Raw genomic sequence first — 13908 nt, forward strand, 5'->3', positions numbered from 1 at the left:
ACAGGCTTCGCTTAAGGCAGCGATTTCAGTAGTTCGCAAGAAGGTGCGAATGCAGGTTCATGCGTTTTTTTTTCCGAGCTCTTAGACGGTGTAGCTGACGACGCCAATAGTACCGCTTGAAAGCAGAGGCGGCCTTCCTGTGGACCCTGCCCACGTGAGAAGCCCGGATCAGGCACTGCTGAAGGCAAGCTGTTCCAAGTTTTCCTCAGAACCTTGGTTTTATTGTTAGTGACTGCTGAGATACGCAGACACATAAAAAATATCTTCCTGCGACAGAACACCATCACCGTGGGAAAGCACTGCGACGTTGCCTATAGGTTTTGTTGCGAACTAAGTGGGCGGGCACACAAATTTAGATCACTTCGGAATTTTATTCACCGGTGCTTGTAGCTGTTGTATACATTATAAAGTAAGTCACATTTCACACAACATCAACCTAAACATACGAGATAACTATCACAGAACATGAGAAGGCTTCTTCCCTGTTTAATATACATGTAAAAACACCGCGTGACTTTTGGTGGCTGCTGTACACATATACTGAGTGTCCAGTAACAGCCCGGCATCTGGACATGCCTAGTTGTACTTCAAATTGGCCATGACAGTACCAGGTGCTCAAAATTGATCTAAATTAATCCTGGTATTCAATTAATTGTATACAAGGCATCGAATAATTTTGTTGCATAGAGCCATGTCATGCATTTGTTGCACCAGACGTGCCATTTATACTCAGCCTTCAGTAGTGCAAGTGGCGAGACATTAGCTAAACTGAAACCATTTATATGGCTGAAGTATGACGGATTCTGCCAGACGAGTGCCCGTGAAAAACGTGCTATGAATGTAAGTTAGGCAGACGTATCCGATCTTCGGGTTTGGTGAAACCAAGGTATCCTGACGTCAAGACAAATTCAGTAAAACACAGAGGCAGAAGTTGGATCACTAATTGGCTGCTGCACCCGACGGGATTATAGCGGGCTGCTTTAATTCACTTGGCCTACTTTATCTACGCCTTGACGGGAAACACTACAGCGTTGGCTTTCATACTTCTACCGGGGCCGGACGGCAGGAGAGGCGGGGGCACCAGTGCGAGGCTGACAGTTCCGCACAACGTGGCTGCCATCCAAGCTGCCCCCTCTTGGCATAACAATGGGAATGTTTCCACCTGCAGCTCCTCCACAAACTTAGGAGGACTACATGAGCTGACCGACGTCCTTGCACTGCAGCATGAACTACCAATCGCAAGTTCCATACGACAGACACGGGCGCTGACTTGTCGGAGCACGCCCACCCAAATGAGGAACAGAAGAGAGAGGAGAGCAGGTGGTCGAGGCCAGACTGTGCGCACGTCAGATGCTGCGCGTGCCCGCTGTCAGGCCTCGGGAGCCGTCGCCGGTACGCTCCATGCGCCGCTCCACAACATTCGTGGGCACCTCCTTGCGGTCGTACACCTGGCCGAGCCAGGCGAAGAAGTCGATGAACCACGTCGTCGTGTTGATACTGCAGCCCAGCTCGCTGGCGCGGTAGTCATAGGGGAACGTGTGATGGTAGTTGTGGAAGCCTTCGCCGTGGGCACCGACTATGGTCACCAGGTTTTGCCGGGGATTGATGTGCTTGTCGTAAGGTCGGTTGCCCCACATGTGTGCAGCGCTGTTCACCAGCCACGTCATGTTGAGCGTGAAGCAATAGCGAGTCAAGGAGCAGACCAGAAAGGCATTCCACAGCGACTCTCCCCACAGCCACCACGGCACCACAGCCGGAAGGACGAAGCAGATAACCACCATCATGGACAAATAGTGCCTGCGCAGAAAGAAACGATTAGGTTTGCACAGCAGGCTTTGAAGTCACCGGAGACTGTTCTCGATCTATCGCTATTGGTGACATTACATCTGAAGCACGAGTTTACTCGCTAAGCCAGCAGAGGCAGTTACGACGAAATACACTTGTGGGCGGGAACACGCCCTTAGCTTGGTGTTACGCTGTTATCGATGGCACGTACAGTACGGACAATGGAGACAGGCGCCCGTCGCTGCAGTAAGGCATCACAGGGATAACGCCTTACTGTAGCGTATCGTCCGACTGGGCGATTTCACGTCACGTGGAAATGAAATAATGAGCGAAAGTAATCTATCGAGACTGCCAGGTCTCAGTTTATAAACTGGCACTTCGCGTTCACGCGTAGGTGAGGGCCATGTGCTGCGATGATCCACATGCGGTCGCTGGCACGAAGCATTTTACCCGTGCATAAATTTCATCATCATCACCTTATTGCATGTCTACTGCAGGATGTAGACCTTTGATGGCTATTTCCAATAATACCTTTCCCCTGTCAACCGCTACCGTCCCATTCTTGCAACTCTACTCATCTCATCCCACCACCTCCAGCACCCTCGACGTGCGTTTCCTTTTACTTGGTGCCGACTCGAAGAGCCTACCGGTTATCTACACTACGCCTTACACGACGAGCTCAGCCCCACTTCTTTCTCAACTAGAATATCAGCTGACATCAGATATCGGTTTGATCTCTAATACGCTCTGTCGCCTTCATCGTTTTCCATTCCGTCGCTCGTTGCGCTGTTTCCTTGTTTATGCAAGTTGGGTTCCATAGGTAAGCGCCGTCAGAGTACACTGAATGCGTACTTTTTTTGTTTTCAGAAATATCTGTACGTTGCATTTCATGACTTAATGATACTCGTCGCACGTCCTCCGACCCATTTTTATTCGGCTTCCGCCTTGACAGCTCGACTGACAGCGGGGCGATGTGGAGAAGCCGTAGTGGAGGATTAACTTTAAGCACCTCGGATTCTTGCAACTCTCACCTAAATCAAAGAGCACGAGCGCTCTTTTTGCATTTCGCCCTCCACTCAAAATGCGGCCGACGTCAGCGGATATGCCTAAACCACGACCTCGTGCTGAGGGGCAGAATGCGACAGCCACTCGTCGACAGTTTCAACAAGGCTGACCATACGGTTCACGGACTGCGTTGCTCCCTGTCTACCGAGTAGCACTACCTTGGTCTCTTGTGCACTAAGTTCCGAGCCTGCCATTAGGCATTTTCGGTTCAAGTCTTCAATCTCATTTGCTATACGTCATCTGTCGCGTTGCCGAGCAAGAAAATGTCATCTGCGAAACGAAGCTTGCGGAGATATTCCACTATAATTCTCACACCTAACCTTCCAAATCTAGCCTCCCGAATACCTTTCGCAAGCGTGCAGTGATTAACAATGGTCAGATTGTACCTCCTTGCCTGACACGCTTCTTAATCGGTAATTTTGTTTCGACTTTTTCACGTGAAGAATTACGCAGGCCGAGGAAGGCTGAAAATATTTGAGTATATGCAAGTGCGCTTTCAATACTTCTTGACTATGCAATGTACCCATGACTGCTGGAATCTATACTGAATCGAACGGCTTTCCGTAATTAGTGAACGACACATAGTGGGTTTCTCACGAAATTTGTTCGAAATCCTTCAAAAGTAAAGAAGCTGAGATAGGGAAATTATTTCTTCTGGGTTACTTTTACCACTGAGGCATACATTTGAAAATGACTCAATGCAGTAATTAGGCAAGTAGTTATGTAAATTCGATTGACTTTCTAAGCAAAAGAGCTATGCGATTGGTTCCAACGGAAGACTTGAAGCGCGCCATCCGAGGAGCTCATAACCGATTCAAGGAACTAGAAAAAAAGCTGGCGCTGCTAATTTTTTAAAGCGTAATTAATTCCGACCGATTTCACACAGAGAAGCGAAACTGAACAACCGAAGAGTGCAACTGTCGTGCCCTCATAGTAGGCGCCCGTCCAGGAGTGGCGTGAACCTCACCGTCGGGCGAGCATGAAGCTAGCGCGATGATAAGGGCGGTCGCACGATGCTCGCCCGACGGTAACAGGCGTCTACTAAGGGCGCGATAGTTGCACGCTTCGGCTGTTTCGCTATTCTGCGTGAAATCGGTCGGAATTGCGCTGTAAAAATTAGTAGCGCCAAAGTTTCGTCTTTCTGGAAGAAACCTTGACAAAGCTGCAAGGCTAGTAATTGTCTAATAGCAGCCTTTAAATTAGCACCTGAGCAGACAAACGCGTACACTTGGTCGTTAGTGGATATGATGCAAGTCCCAGCACGCCGTCTCCGAGATATTCCAGCGCGCCGCCTAATCTTGCCGGTCATGCCGAAGAGGAGCCGCGCTGGTTCTCAACGTTCTGGTTTATTTCCGGCGAATGATAGCGGCAGCGTCATTTTCAGCTCGGGTATCGAACACGTCTATTTTTGCTAGTTTTGAGTGACGCATCCACTCGTATTTCACACCTACATTTTGCACAGAGGCCGAGATATATCTACACTACCTGAGACTATAGGATTTTTATGGCGTCCGAAAATACTTCTCTCAGAGCAAGCCTATACTCTGCCCTGATTAAATGAAGTATTCCCCTGGCGCTATTCGAAATCATTTTAGTGAATATTTTGTACATTTTTAGAAGCAAGCTAATAGGTCTATAACTCGTCACTTCTTTCAGGTCTTTTTTTTCTGAAGAATTAGTATTATGCTGACATCCTTTCAAGTATCTGGTAGATTTCAAATCATTAGGCATTTCGCACAAAGGGTATCAAGCTTTCATAGTACAATGTCCCGGCTGTAATTCGTCAGATTCACTCTCATTCCGCCTTGTCCTACCGCTTTTCCCCTAAACAAAGCCACCCTGAACTTGAACCGTCACTCTGCTCTGCAACTACGTCTAACCACGGCTACGCGGTTGTTCGTAGGTTCAATGTAAAACTCCTTTGTTGCTTTCACTATTTCATCGAATTTGATTATCTTGTTTATCTTTGTTTGCATGCATCCTGTTCCGTTCAATGACAAGGCTCCTCCTAGCCGATTTCAAGTTTGCCCCATTTTTTACCACTCCGACAATCTTTCCAACGTTACAATTTAAATTTCCGATGCTTTTCTTTAGCCCTGGGTAAACTTTTGCATGGGACAGCAAGTTCCCGTAGAGCACATTTTCGAGTGACAAACAAGTAAAACATGCGCGAAACGTTTTCCTTTGCTACTGGACGGATTACTGTGCGGTAACCGAGCGTCAGCTAGCGAAGGTTTTTAAACGTGGGCAAATTGAGGTGCCACTAAAATACTTCGTGCAAGTAGCCCTTGGCGTCTAGAAGGCACGTAAACGAGGCCACGCACGGCTATGGCATACACGTAAGTTAAGTAAGCGCGAGCTGTAGTCATAATCTTTGCCTTAGTACAGTACTCTTCAGTGCACTTTAGTACACTGAGGTATTTATTAGTATATGCTTTGATGTACGAGTGTACGTACTTTCTTTGAAAACGGACGACTGGGTCAGCCAGGAGGTCACTCATGTCGATGGTCTTGCCCTTGGCACGCACGTCGGGGTGCTTGCGAACCAGAAGCCAGCCGACATGAGAGAAGAAGAAGCCCCGCGTTGCATCATGCGGATCAGCGGTGGTCTCGGAGTACTTGTGGTGCATCCTGTGATCTCTCGCCCACTCATAGATATCGTTCTGCAATGGAAAACGAAACCATCACAAAATTAACCTATTCAATGCGATCGGTGCATTTCCCAAAAAAACGCAACCCGCCTGCAGCGGTTCCTTGGAGCCTCAGAAACCGTTGCGCACTTGCACAACTTGAAAAACGTTGCGCGTTAGATATAAACGACGTTTGGGGAATCCCACTTCATTTAAACTGTACTAAGTAAGTTCCAAAAGCACAGGTACTATTTATTAAATCTATCAGCAACTGAAATATAGCTATTCAACTTTTACTTCCGAGTTGGTAATCTGCAAGTACGTTTGCGCCCACTAGTTCGCGGAGCACGCCTCCTCAGAAGAATTGCTTACGAGTTACAAAGGAAGATCAATTGTCTCGATGTAGGCGGTCTTTCCGGGTCTTTATTTTCACAACTAAAACTTACATCGACGTCAAGATTTTTTTCCAACGATTGCGAAGATGATGAGGTGTATTGAATGCGAACCAGGAGCTTCCAGCGCGAGGTTCTTCGCAGAAAATGTGTGCTATGGAACTGATTTGGTTCGCAAGAGTTGCTACTTCACAAGTATCATTGCGTCCTTTCCTGCTTTTACTGCGACACTAAACAGCCGTACGAGACGAAGGAGCACCTCGGCACATCATTATCTGACATGTTTCCAGCGTGATTTATACACAGCGACCACATTTCCAGGCGCTTCTGACGCGTCAGTTACACGCCCCCCACTGCCTTTCTCTAAAATGGAAGATCCAAGCTGACGTCCATTGCTCACCTGGAATGCCATGGTCTGGAAAACCATCATCATGATGCGGTAGGGTAGTTTGGCTTTGTACGACTTGTGGGACCACATGCGGTGGGAACCGGCTGTTATTCCAATGCCAGACAACGTGTACAGGATGTATGCTGAAAGATGGAGCGATCATGCGCATAAGTACTCGCGTGGTTCCCCGATGGGGTAGGCAAGTTGATATGCTCTGCAGTTGATACGCCCTGAGGAAACAGCTACACTTAGAAAAAACAAGAGAGGGGAGACGATGCCACCAACGTACAATTGTCAGCGCCAATGTAAGTGTGCAATTTACTAAAGCATTTCTTTTAAAATGATAAAGGAAAGTCATTATTGCGCACCTTCAAAAACAAGACGAAGAAGAAGAACAGCAACAAGAGCAGCCACAACATTAAAGCACTGAAACGTAGTTTGGTCCGGTGGACCCAAAATGGATCAGACGACTTAGCATGCGTTAAGTATCCAATCTGGAAACTGCCGAAGGGACTCCCAAGATTAATGATTTATTTATGGAATTCTGCATCGCAAGGCATGCCATAGTGGAGCACTTCGAATCAATATCGACCACTTGGTGCACTCTAACGAGGCCCTTCATTTCAATATACGTTTCCCCTTTCCATTTGTCTTCGGTCTCCATATTTGAGTTCTTACAATCTCCATCCTGACGCGCAGGGCAGCCTACTAGATTTTAATTGGTTTGCCGGTGTGCTTTTTCTTATCTCTGTTCTGCCTCCGCCTCTCACAACATGTTCTGGCGCAACACCGTTGTTTTATTGCTAGCCACTGCATTATACAGAGTGATATTTTTTTAGTTGCACCAAATTAAAAAAAGAAAGCTGCCTATGGCAGAAAGCACAATTCTAACCCTTGATCTAAATTACTCGATGAGGCGGCCTTTACTTCTACGAGAAAGCGAAATGTTAATTGAATAACTAAATTACGCCAATTAACTTTTTGAATAATTACTTTACGCCACATATTTAGATCTACGAATTATAGCCGCTGAGTTCGCACGGCGTATCCACTAGGAACGAACTCTCTGGACAGCACCAGTTCCGAAATATTAATTTTCAGTGTCCGACGTAATGCACTGCCGTTCCAGTTACTTAGACCGCTGTTCTAGGCATTGAAGCACAAAAGTAACTAGAACACTAATGCATTTCGTCGGACACTCTGAAAATTAATATCTCGGAAGTGGTGCTGTCCAGAGAATTTGTTCCAAGTGGATACGCCGTGCGAAATCAGCGGCTATAATTCGTAGATCTAAATATGTGGCGTAAGGTATAACGTTAATTATTCAATTGAACATTTCGATTTCTCGTAGAAGTAATGGCCGCCTCATCGAGTAATTTATATCAAGGGTTATAAATGTGCTATCCGCCAAAGGCAGTCTTAAAAAAAATGGTGCAGCTAAAAAAAGAACACCCTGTGCGTGCCAGGGTCACCAAGAAGCAGGCAGTTATTGAGCGTAGTGTCGCGGGCATATGCGCTTAAATATGTAATACGTGGCCTGATGTTCTGTACAGAAGGCGCAGACAACATTCGGTTTAAAAAGGAAAGTAACCCGCGTGAAGTTTTGTCGACAATGTTTACAAAACTCCCGGCAGCAGTTTGGCGCAACCCTGCTGGTTATACAAGCTTGAACGTGACACGCACGCACGCACGCACAAGCTAACGTCAACGTTATAAAGGTTATAAAACTAATATGTGAGTCATCCTCGCTTGCGCGGGATTGGCCCGGATGCAGCGCCGTGAAAACACCTTTCCATAAACTGATATCGTAAAATACTGGATACTGGTATATATATATATATATATATATATATATATATATATATATATATATCGGTTCAACTTGACTGCTGCGCTACCACGCGGCATTCTGCGACCCCAACCATCTCTGCAATTTTTTAAGCTTATGAAATTCAAAAACGCACGAGATGACGCAAGCAGTTACGTAGGTAGCTGCGTCCGAGGAATTAACGAACGAAAGGTTGATTCAGAAAATGTAACCAGCTGACCGTGGAATCTAATCTGCTAATTTACGCACGTCTTATCAAAAAATCAGCTGCAGGGTTGTCGAGACCGGCCCGCCTCTGTTTTGTGTGGCATGAACGCCTTGCAATATGCACTGGCGCTAGATTTTGCAACCGAGTTAGGAAATGGCTCTGGTCACTCCGTTATCTACTTCGGAGAAGCAGTATTTTAGACATAAATAAAACCGGAGGTCTACCACGCAAAGTTTTTCTACTGTGTGCGTAACACGTAATGGGCGAGTACTTGCTTTCTGCTTGCAGCCGCTAGAGATGCTGGTAGATGTCCCCCATTCCTGCCCATGCAAATAATGAAACTCTCACACCCTCAGGCCCCCTCTGAGGGGGCGTCAGGCCAAACTCCAGTAGGCAATGAATAAACGATCCGCTGTGGCTGCTGCGGGGCTTTGGAATGCGTTTTATTATCACTGGTGGAAACCGTGGTCTCTGCCATAGCTAAACACAGCGCTCGTTAGAAGAAGAAATTTATTATTCAGGACAGCGTACGCGGTTCGATGGCGTTAGCATGAGAAAAAAAGAAATGGCGATAGCTAGTCGTTTTTCTCCCCCTCCGACAGCACAAAACAATTCGTGCACGCGAGTGGCGAAAACTGCATCGAGGAAAGAAAGGAAATGGTCAGTTTCCATTTTTCCCCAATGAATGGTATTGCGTACTCCAGGTCAGAGCGGAAACTTTAACAGAAGAAGAATGGCACCATTCGCCTTCCACTGAACGTGCCAACTAACGCGAGCACTACGAATATTTCACCGAAGGAACGAGAGAGCGATAACATATATAAGAAAGCAGGGTATGGGTCGAACTGGGAACTAGAAGGAGAGGTTGGAAGCAACAAGTTTCTACCAACTCCATTTCATGCACTTTTTGGTAGACGGTGATGCGCAATGACCTGGACTTCTTAACCACCGTATGTAGCCATGGAGAAGATTAAGCCGGAGAAAAGCTGGCAAGTGTCCGATGGCTTATACACCCTCGATATTCGACTCGAATTAAGCCACACACACTATTTTTCTTCTCTTCGCACAATACACTGCTCTGCATTGATCCTCGCTGCGTTGGCATAGCAGCTACACTGATGGTTGCAAGTTGTCGTGCCGCTCCAGCCAGGGCCAGCATCCGACGTCGCAACGCCCCGCAAGCATGTTAACGCGGACCTCGTATCGCAGGCTTTTCACCTACCTGCCGAAGAGACCGATTTGAAGCCTTTGTTGTGAGGCGAAGAGAGTTATACGATAATGCTGACCATCATCCCCTCTATAGCTCTAAGGTCGCCTTATTAATCAACGAAGACATCCTTATTGCCTACATCAGCATACTTCATAGAACTTCCACGTGTTTATATCAGGGTGCTTTAATACACGGAACGTGGCTAGACTGCGATGAACTTTTGGAGAACAGGCCTAAATTATTCTTGATCAGTCCATTACGAAATTACGCGCTGCACGCGTCATTTTATCACTGCTACCTTTTCGAACCTTCCGAGGTCGTCACAGGTACAGCTTTTCAAGGGCGAAGGTCTGACATAATTCTGTGCCGGCGATGACCTAGATCAGATAAGGCGGTTCGCAGCCAACAGCGATCCTAATCGAAACGAGGTCTGCGGTTGCGCCTGCGAAGGTAAAGCGCTTCGCGGGCGTTCCTAGCCGCACGTGGCCCCGGTGCCTGCACTCAGCGCAACGCGAAGAGCAAGGACTCGAAAGGGAGAGAGAGAAAGCGTTCAGAGGACGAAGATCCAATCACGAAGGATTACCGCAATACTCCTTTTTTCCCTACACCAATTGCAACCCGCAACAAATATCAACCTTACATGCATGTTTAAATGCGACGACGGATACGTGGCCGAGTTTCACGAAGTATAGCGCAAGCTACGCGGGAAGGAGAAAATTAGCTCATTGCCTTCTGGTACACTGTGCACGCGTGGTTCCTTATAAGAATATATGGGACGATTTCAGGAGACCATTGTATAACCTTTTAGCAACATTAAGTATCCCAGCTTGAAACCTTCGGCCGCTGACGACAGGTTCCACTCGCATGACGACAGTTTAGTATACTCTGCCTCAGAGCGGCCATCCAGAGGCTTCCCTGTGGAGACATCACCTCCCGGAGGAAATGTTTCTGCTTCCCAGCAGACGGCGCCACTATAGTTCAATGACCTGTTCCCATGTTTGCCTTGTCTGTCATTCCTCTAAGCACTTAGTGGAAACGTCGCATACATAACTACACCCACCGCGACAACTAAGCGGTCGTGTAGTTCTGATGTTGAGCACCAGGTGGCCAGTTCAATTGTCGGCAGCGGTAGCCGCATCACATGTGGTTCAGTATAACCCGGAACCTTATTCTGCTAATGCGTCGCTAATAGTTCCGCTCCAAATTTCCGAAGACTCCACCAATTAACTTCGAGAAGTCCCATTCCATTCTCTTTTCCTTGGCATTACCGTCTTACTTATTGACGCCACGCTGAAATAATTCTCAATCCCTCGCCCTCACGAAAAAAAAAAAAACGAAAAAAAAAAAAACAGAACACGATAATACGGTTTCGTTAGCTGCACCATTTCGATCGTCTAAAGCCTAGAAATATGCAATATTTGTAGGTGGCGAAGGAATGCAAAAACGCTCTTATTATTATTATTATTATTATTATTATTATTATATAGACGCGAGCTCGGCAAGAGTTTTGGTTACAAATTGTTGGTATACCTCACCCGCGTGTACAGTATATACGTACGCTCCAGATTTTCAAAGAGATGCAGTTTAGGGAATTGTGGTAGCGTTTCAGGTTTGTTGCCAAGTTACAGGGTGGTACACTTCATGGGCATCACATTTTTAAAAATTTTTCCGATTTTCGATGCGTTCGCGAGCAAAACAAAAATGTCATAAGTATAAAATCTACTCCCAACATATGGTAGACTTACGCATCATGTGTTCGGAGCGACTGTTAGCAGCATATTCTTTGTAAACATCAACGAAAATAGGGGGGAAATAATGCTACTGTAAATTACGCAAACAAAACTCGCAATTGTGCAAACGGCATCTGTCCGTCAAGGCGTCTAAAGCGGACAAACGTGATAGGTAGCGCACATAACCTTGAGAACGACACTGTTGTGAAGAAGACTTTTCCAGGGCCAAATTAAAGTGATTTAGACAAACCCCCAATTGAGGTGAGTTAGTGCGCTTTAAACGACCTGTTAGTCGCTGTTCCCAAAATTACGATACCTGTTTTGGTTGGGGATGTTAGTGGGGTAGCTTTAATGTCTTCTCTTTCTTTCTTTTTTTTAAAATCTATCCTTTTCGTTCTTTGTTCTTTAAAATGTAATTGATAGCCTAAATTTTCCGAACTGCAGCAAATTTCACGCATGCATGTTGAGTGGTTGCGAAGTGATAGCATTTCCGCGTTTCATACGTATTCGAAGACGCAGTCAATACGGGTGTCAAACAGTGCACTTTCGATCGCGATCGAGCTCGATCGAGATTGATCGAGATCAAAAGTGCACCATGTGACAACCGTATAAGAGACAGTGCCGAAAAATCGCTGGCTTTGTGAGCACTTTAAAGAAAGAAAAAAAAAAGGCTACGACAAACAGGGCCAGGCGCACACATGAACTTTCGGATGCAATGTATTATATGACAGTTTTGCAGACTAGCTGTGTTTACTCTGTCTAGACATGCTGCCATTATGAAACGTCCAAAACGCTTTGCGGCTAACACCTTCCGCGCTTGAGAGCATTCATGTAGATGCATGAGCGAGTTAAGAAATATGAAGCAGGCGACCCACAATGATCCTTTACACGTTTTTTGTCGCTGTGCGTGGAGTTCATTGAAGGACACTGCCTTTTGCTTTGCAGACTGGCAATAATTCCTTCTGAGGGCTTCAGAGCGAACGGCCACTTCAATGCCCACATTTGTACAGGGGGGGGCAAGGAAAAGGCTCAGGTCTAAAAAAACAAGGAAGCGCAAGTAAAGCACACCAAGCTGGCTTGTGATGCTGCGTGGCCAGAAAAACGCTGCAACACGCGCCAGCGGAGAATGAATGGAGCGTGGGGAGGGCCTTACCGGCGAGCACGGTCTTCCACTGAACGGTGAAGAAAATCAAGTAGAAACCGTAGAGAGAGATCAGGTGCAGGCTTCCCATGAGAAGCACATTGCGCCATACAATCTCCCTTTTGTACGGCTTGGGGGCCGGCAGCTCTTCCGTCACGGTCTCCGTCACTGTCGACATGGTTCGCTTCTGCGTACGTTAAAGACGGCAACTCTTCAGTTTAGCAGACGACATGGCGGACTAGACTCGGAACTTGACACCCTAAAATCCGGACATACGCTGCGCGACATAGCGTGGTCGTGGCAAGATCACTAGCAATCGAAATAAATTCCCGCTGTAACCGAGGGTTGCCCGATAAAACAATGCCCGGAGCTTGCGTGCTGGAAGGGGATGTGTTTAGGTGTGAGCACCTTTATTCGTCTGATTTCTACAAAGGTCTGGTGGACGGAGTGGCAGCAACAGGTAAAGGTGCCGGAAGAATAACACATGGAAAGACCTTTGACAGTTCGTACGAAGACCGCTCTGCATGGTGCTGCCGTTTTGCGGGAAAGCCAATGTGCTGACTGCAGCACAAGCGATAGTTGTGCGCGCGACGCTACAGGCAGCCAAGGAAAACGCTTTGCAACATCATTGGTGCCCAAAGCACACTTGCGAAGAAAATATGCTATCGAAACAGGGGCTTATGTATAGCAGCAAAAATAAGAGATGTGCTCCGATTCATTCTTACATCACCTATACGGACGCGAAGTTCATAACGCCAGTTGCATCACTCGAACTCACGGAAGGTACGAATCTTAAAAAAGAAAGGAACAATTCGTAACTTCAGTAAAGACTTAAGGGCCATATTCGCCAAAACAATACTAATTTCTGTTCTAGACGAGAGAGAGAAAAAAAAAAACTGTCTAGCTAGCCCGTGTGGGCAATCTTGCCCCGGAGAATTCATCGAAACTTGTCCGTCCACCGAAGCTATCCGGTCCCTTACCGGCAGGTACACTTCAGTCAAACGCCAAGAAGGGAGCACTCGCCTGTGGTTAATCCAGCCGCGCGGAGTATCCAATGTGACGGCTGCCAACGTGCTGCCACCGCAGTTATAAGAGGAGACGTGCGCCGCTGCTGGCGGGAATCCAGAGAGAGCGGATAAAAATCACGCGTTCACAGGCCGACGGGGAACGCCGGCTGGAGGAAGCCGGTTGTCACGTGGCGTCATCTCGCGGTCTTATGATTGGCTGGGGCACGCCGGAAGCAACGTGGCCTTCCCTCACCATCTCCTGACGAACGAGCGGATGGGAACCGCAGCGAGCACGCCGCCGAGCAGACGACACTGACCGGCTGCCGTTCGCCATTCAGTGAGAACTCGAAATATATAGCAAATCTCATGCTTTACGAGTGACCGAATGAAGGGAGCCTGTCTAAGACTGGTAGCACTGTTTCAATACTTTAACACAGCTCCGTGTTGTCACGCAGCCGCAGAAAAGGAGCCGCTGCAAACACCGGTTGGCAGTAAAGGGTGGCGTGACGCCCGTGGCGTGAGTA

At 47.2% G+C, this 13908-nt stretch overlaps 1 protein-coding gene across 1 annotated transcript; it reads right to left on the reverse strand.

Annotated features, from left to right (window-relative positions):
- Positions 1 to 351: 351 nt before the first annotated feature.
- On the reverse strand, positions 352 to 13487 carry LOC126545744 (stearoyl-CoA desaturase 5-like). Its single transcript, XM_050193707.3, has 5 exons — positions 13401 to 13487; positions 12390 to 12564; positions 6273 to 6403; positions 5308 to 5513; positions 352 to 1797 (listed from the first exon to the last, which is right to left on the reverse strand). The coding sequence occupies exons 2-5, from the start codon at positions 12553 to 12555 to the stop codon at positions 1347 to 1349; spliced, it is 954 nt and encodes a 317-aa protein (XP_050049664.1). The 5' UTR covers positions 12556 to 12564; positions 13401 to 13487; the 3' UTR covers positions 352 to 1346.
- Positions 13488 to 13908: the final 421 nt, after the last annotated feature.

This window comes from Dermacentor andersoni, chromosome 1, assembly GCF_023375885.2.
Source record: "Dermacentor andersoni chromosome 1, qqDerAnde1_hic_scaffold, whole genome shotgun sequence".
Classification (NCBI taxonomy): Eukaryota; Metazoa; Arthropoda; class Arachnida; order Ixodida; family Ixodidae; genus Dermacentor; species Dermacentor andersoni.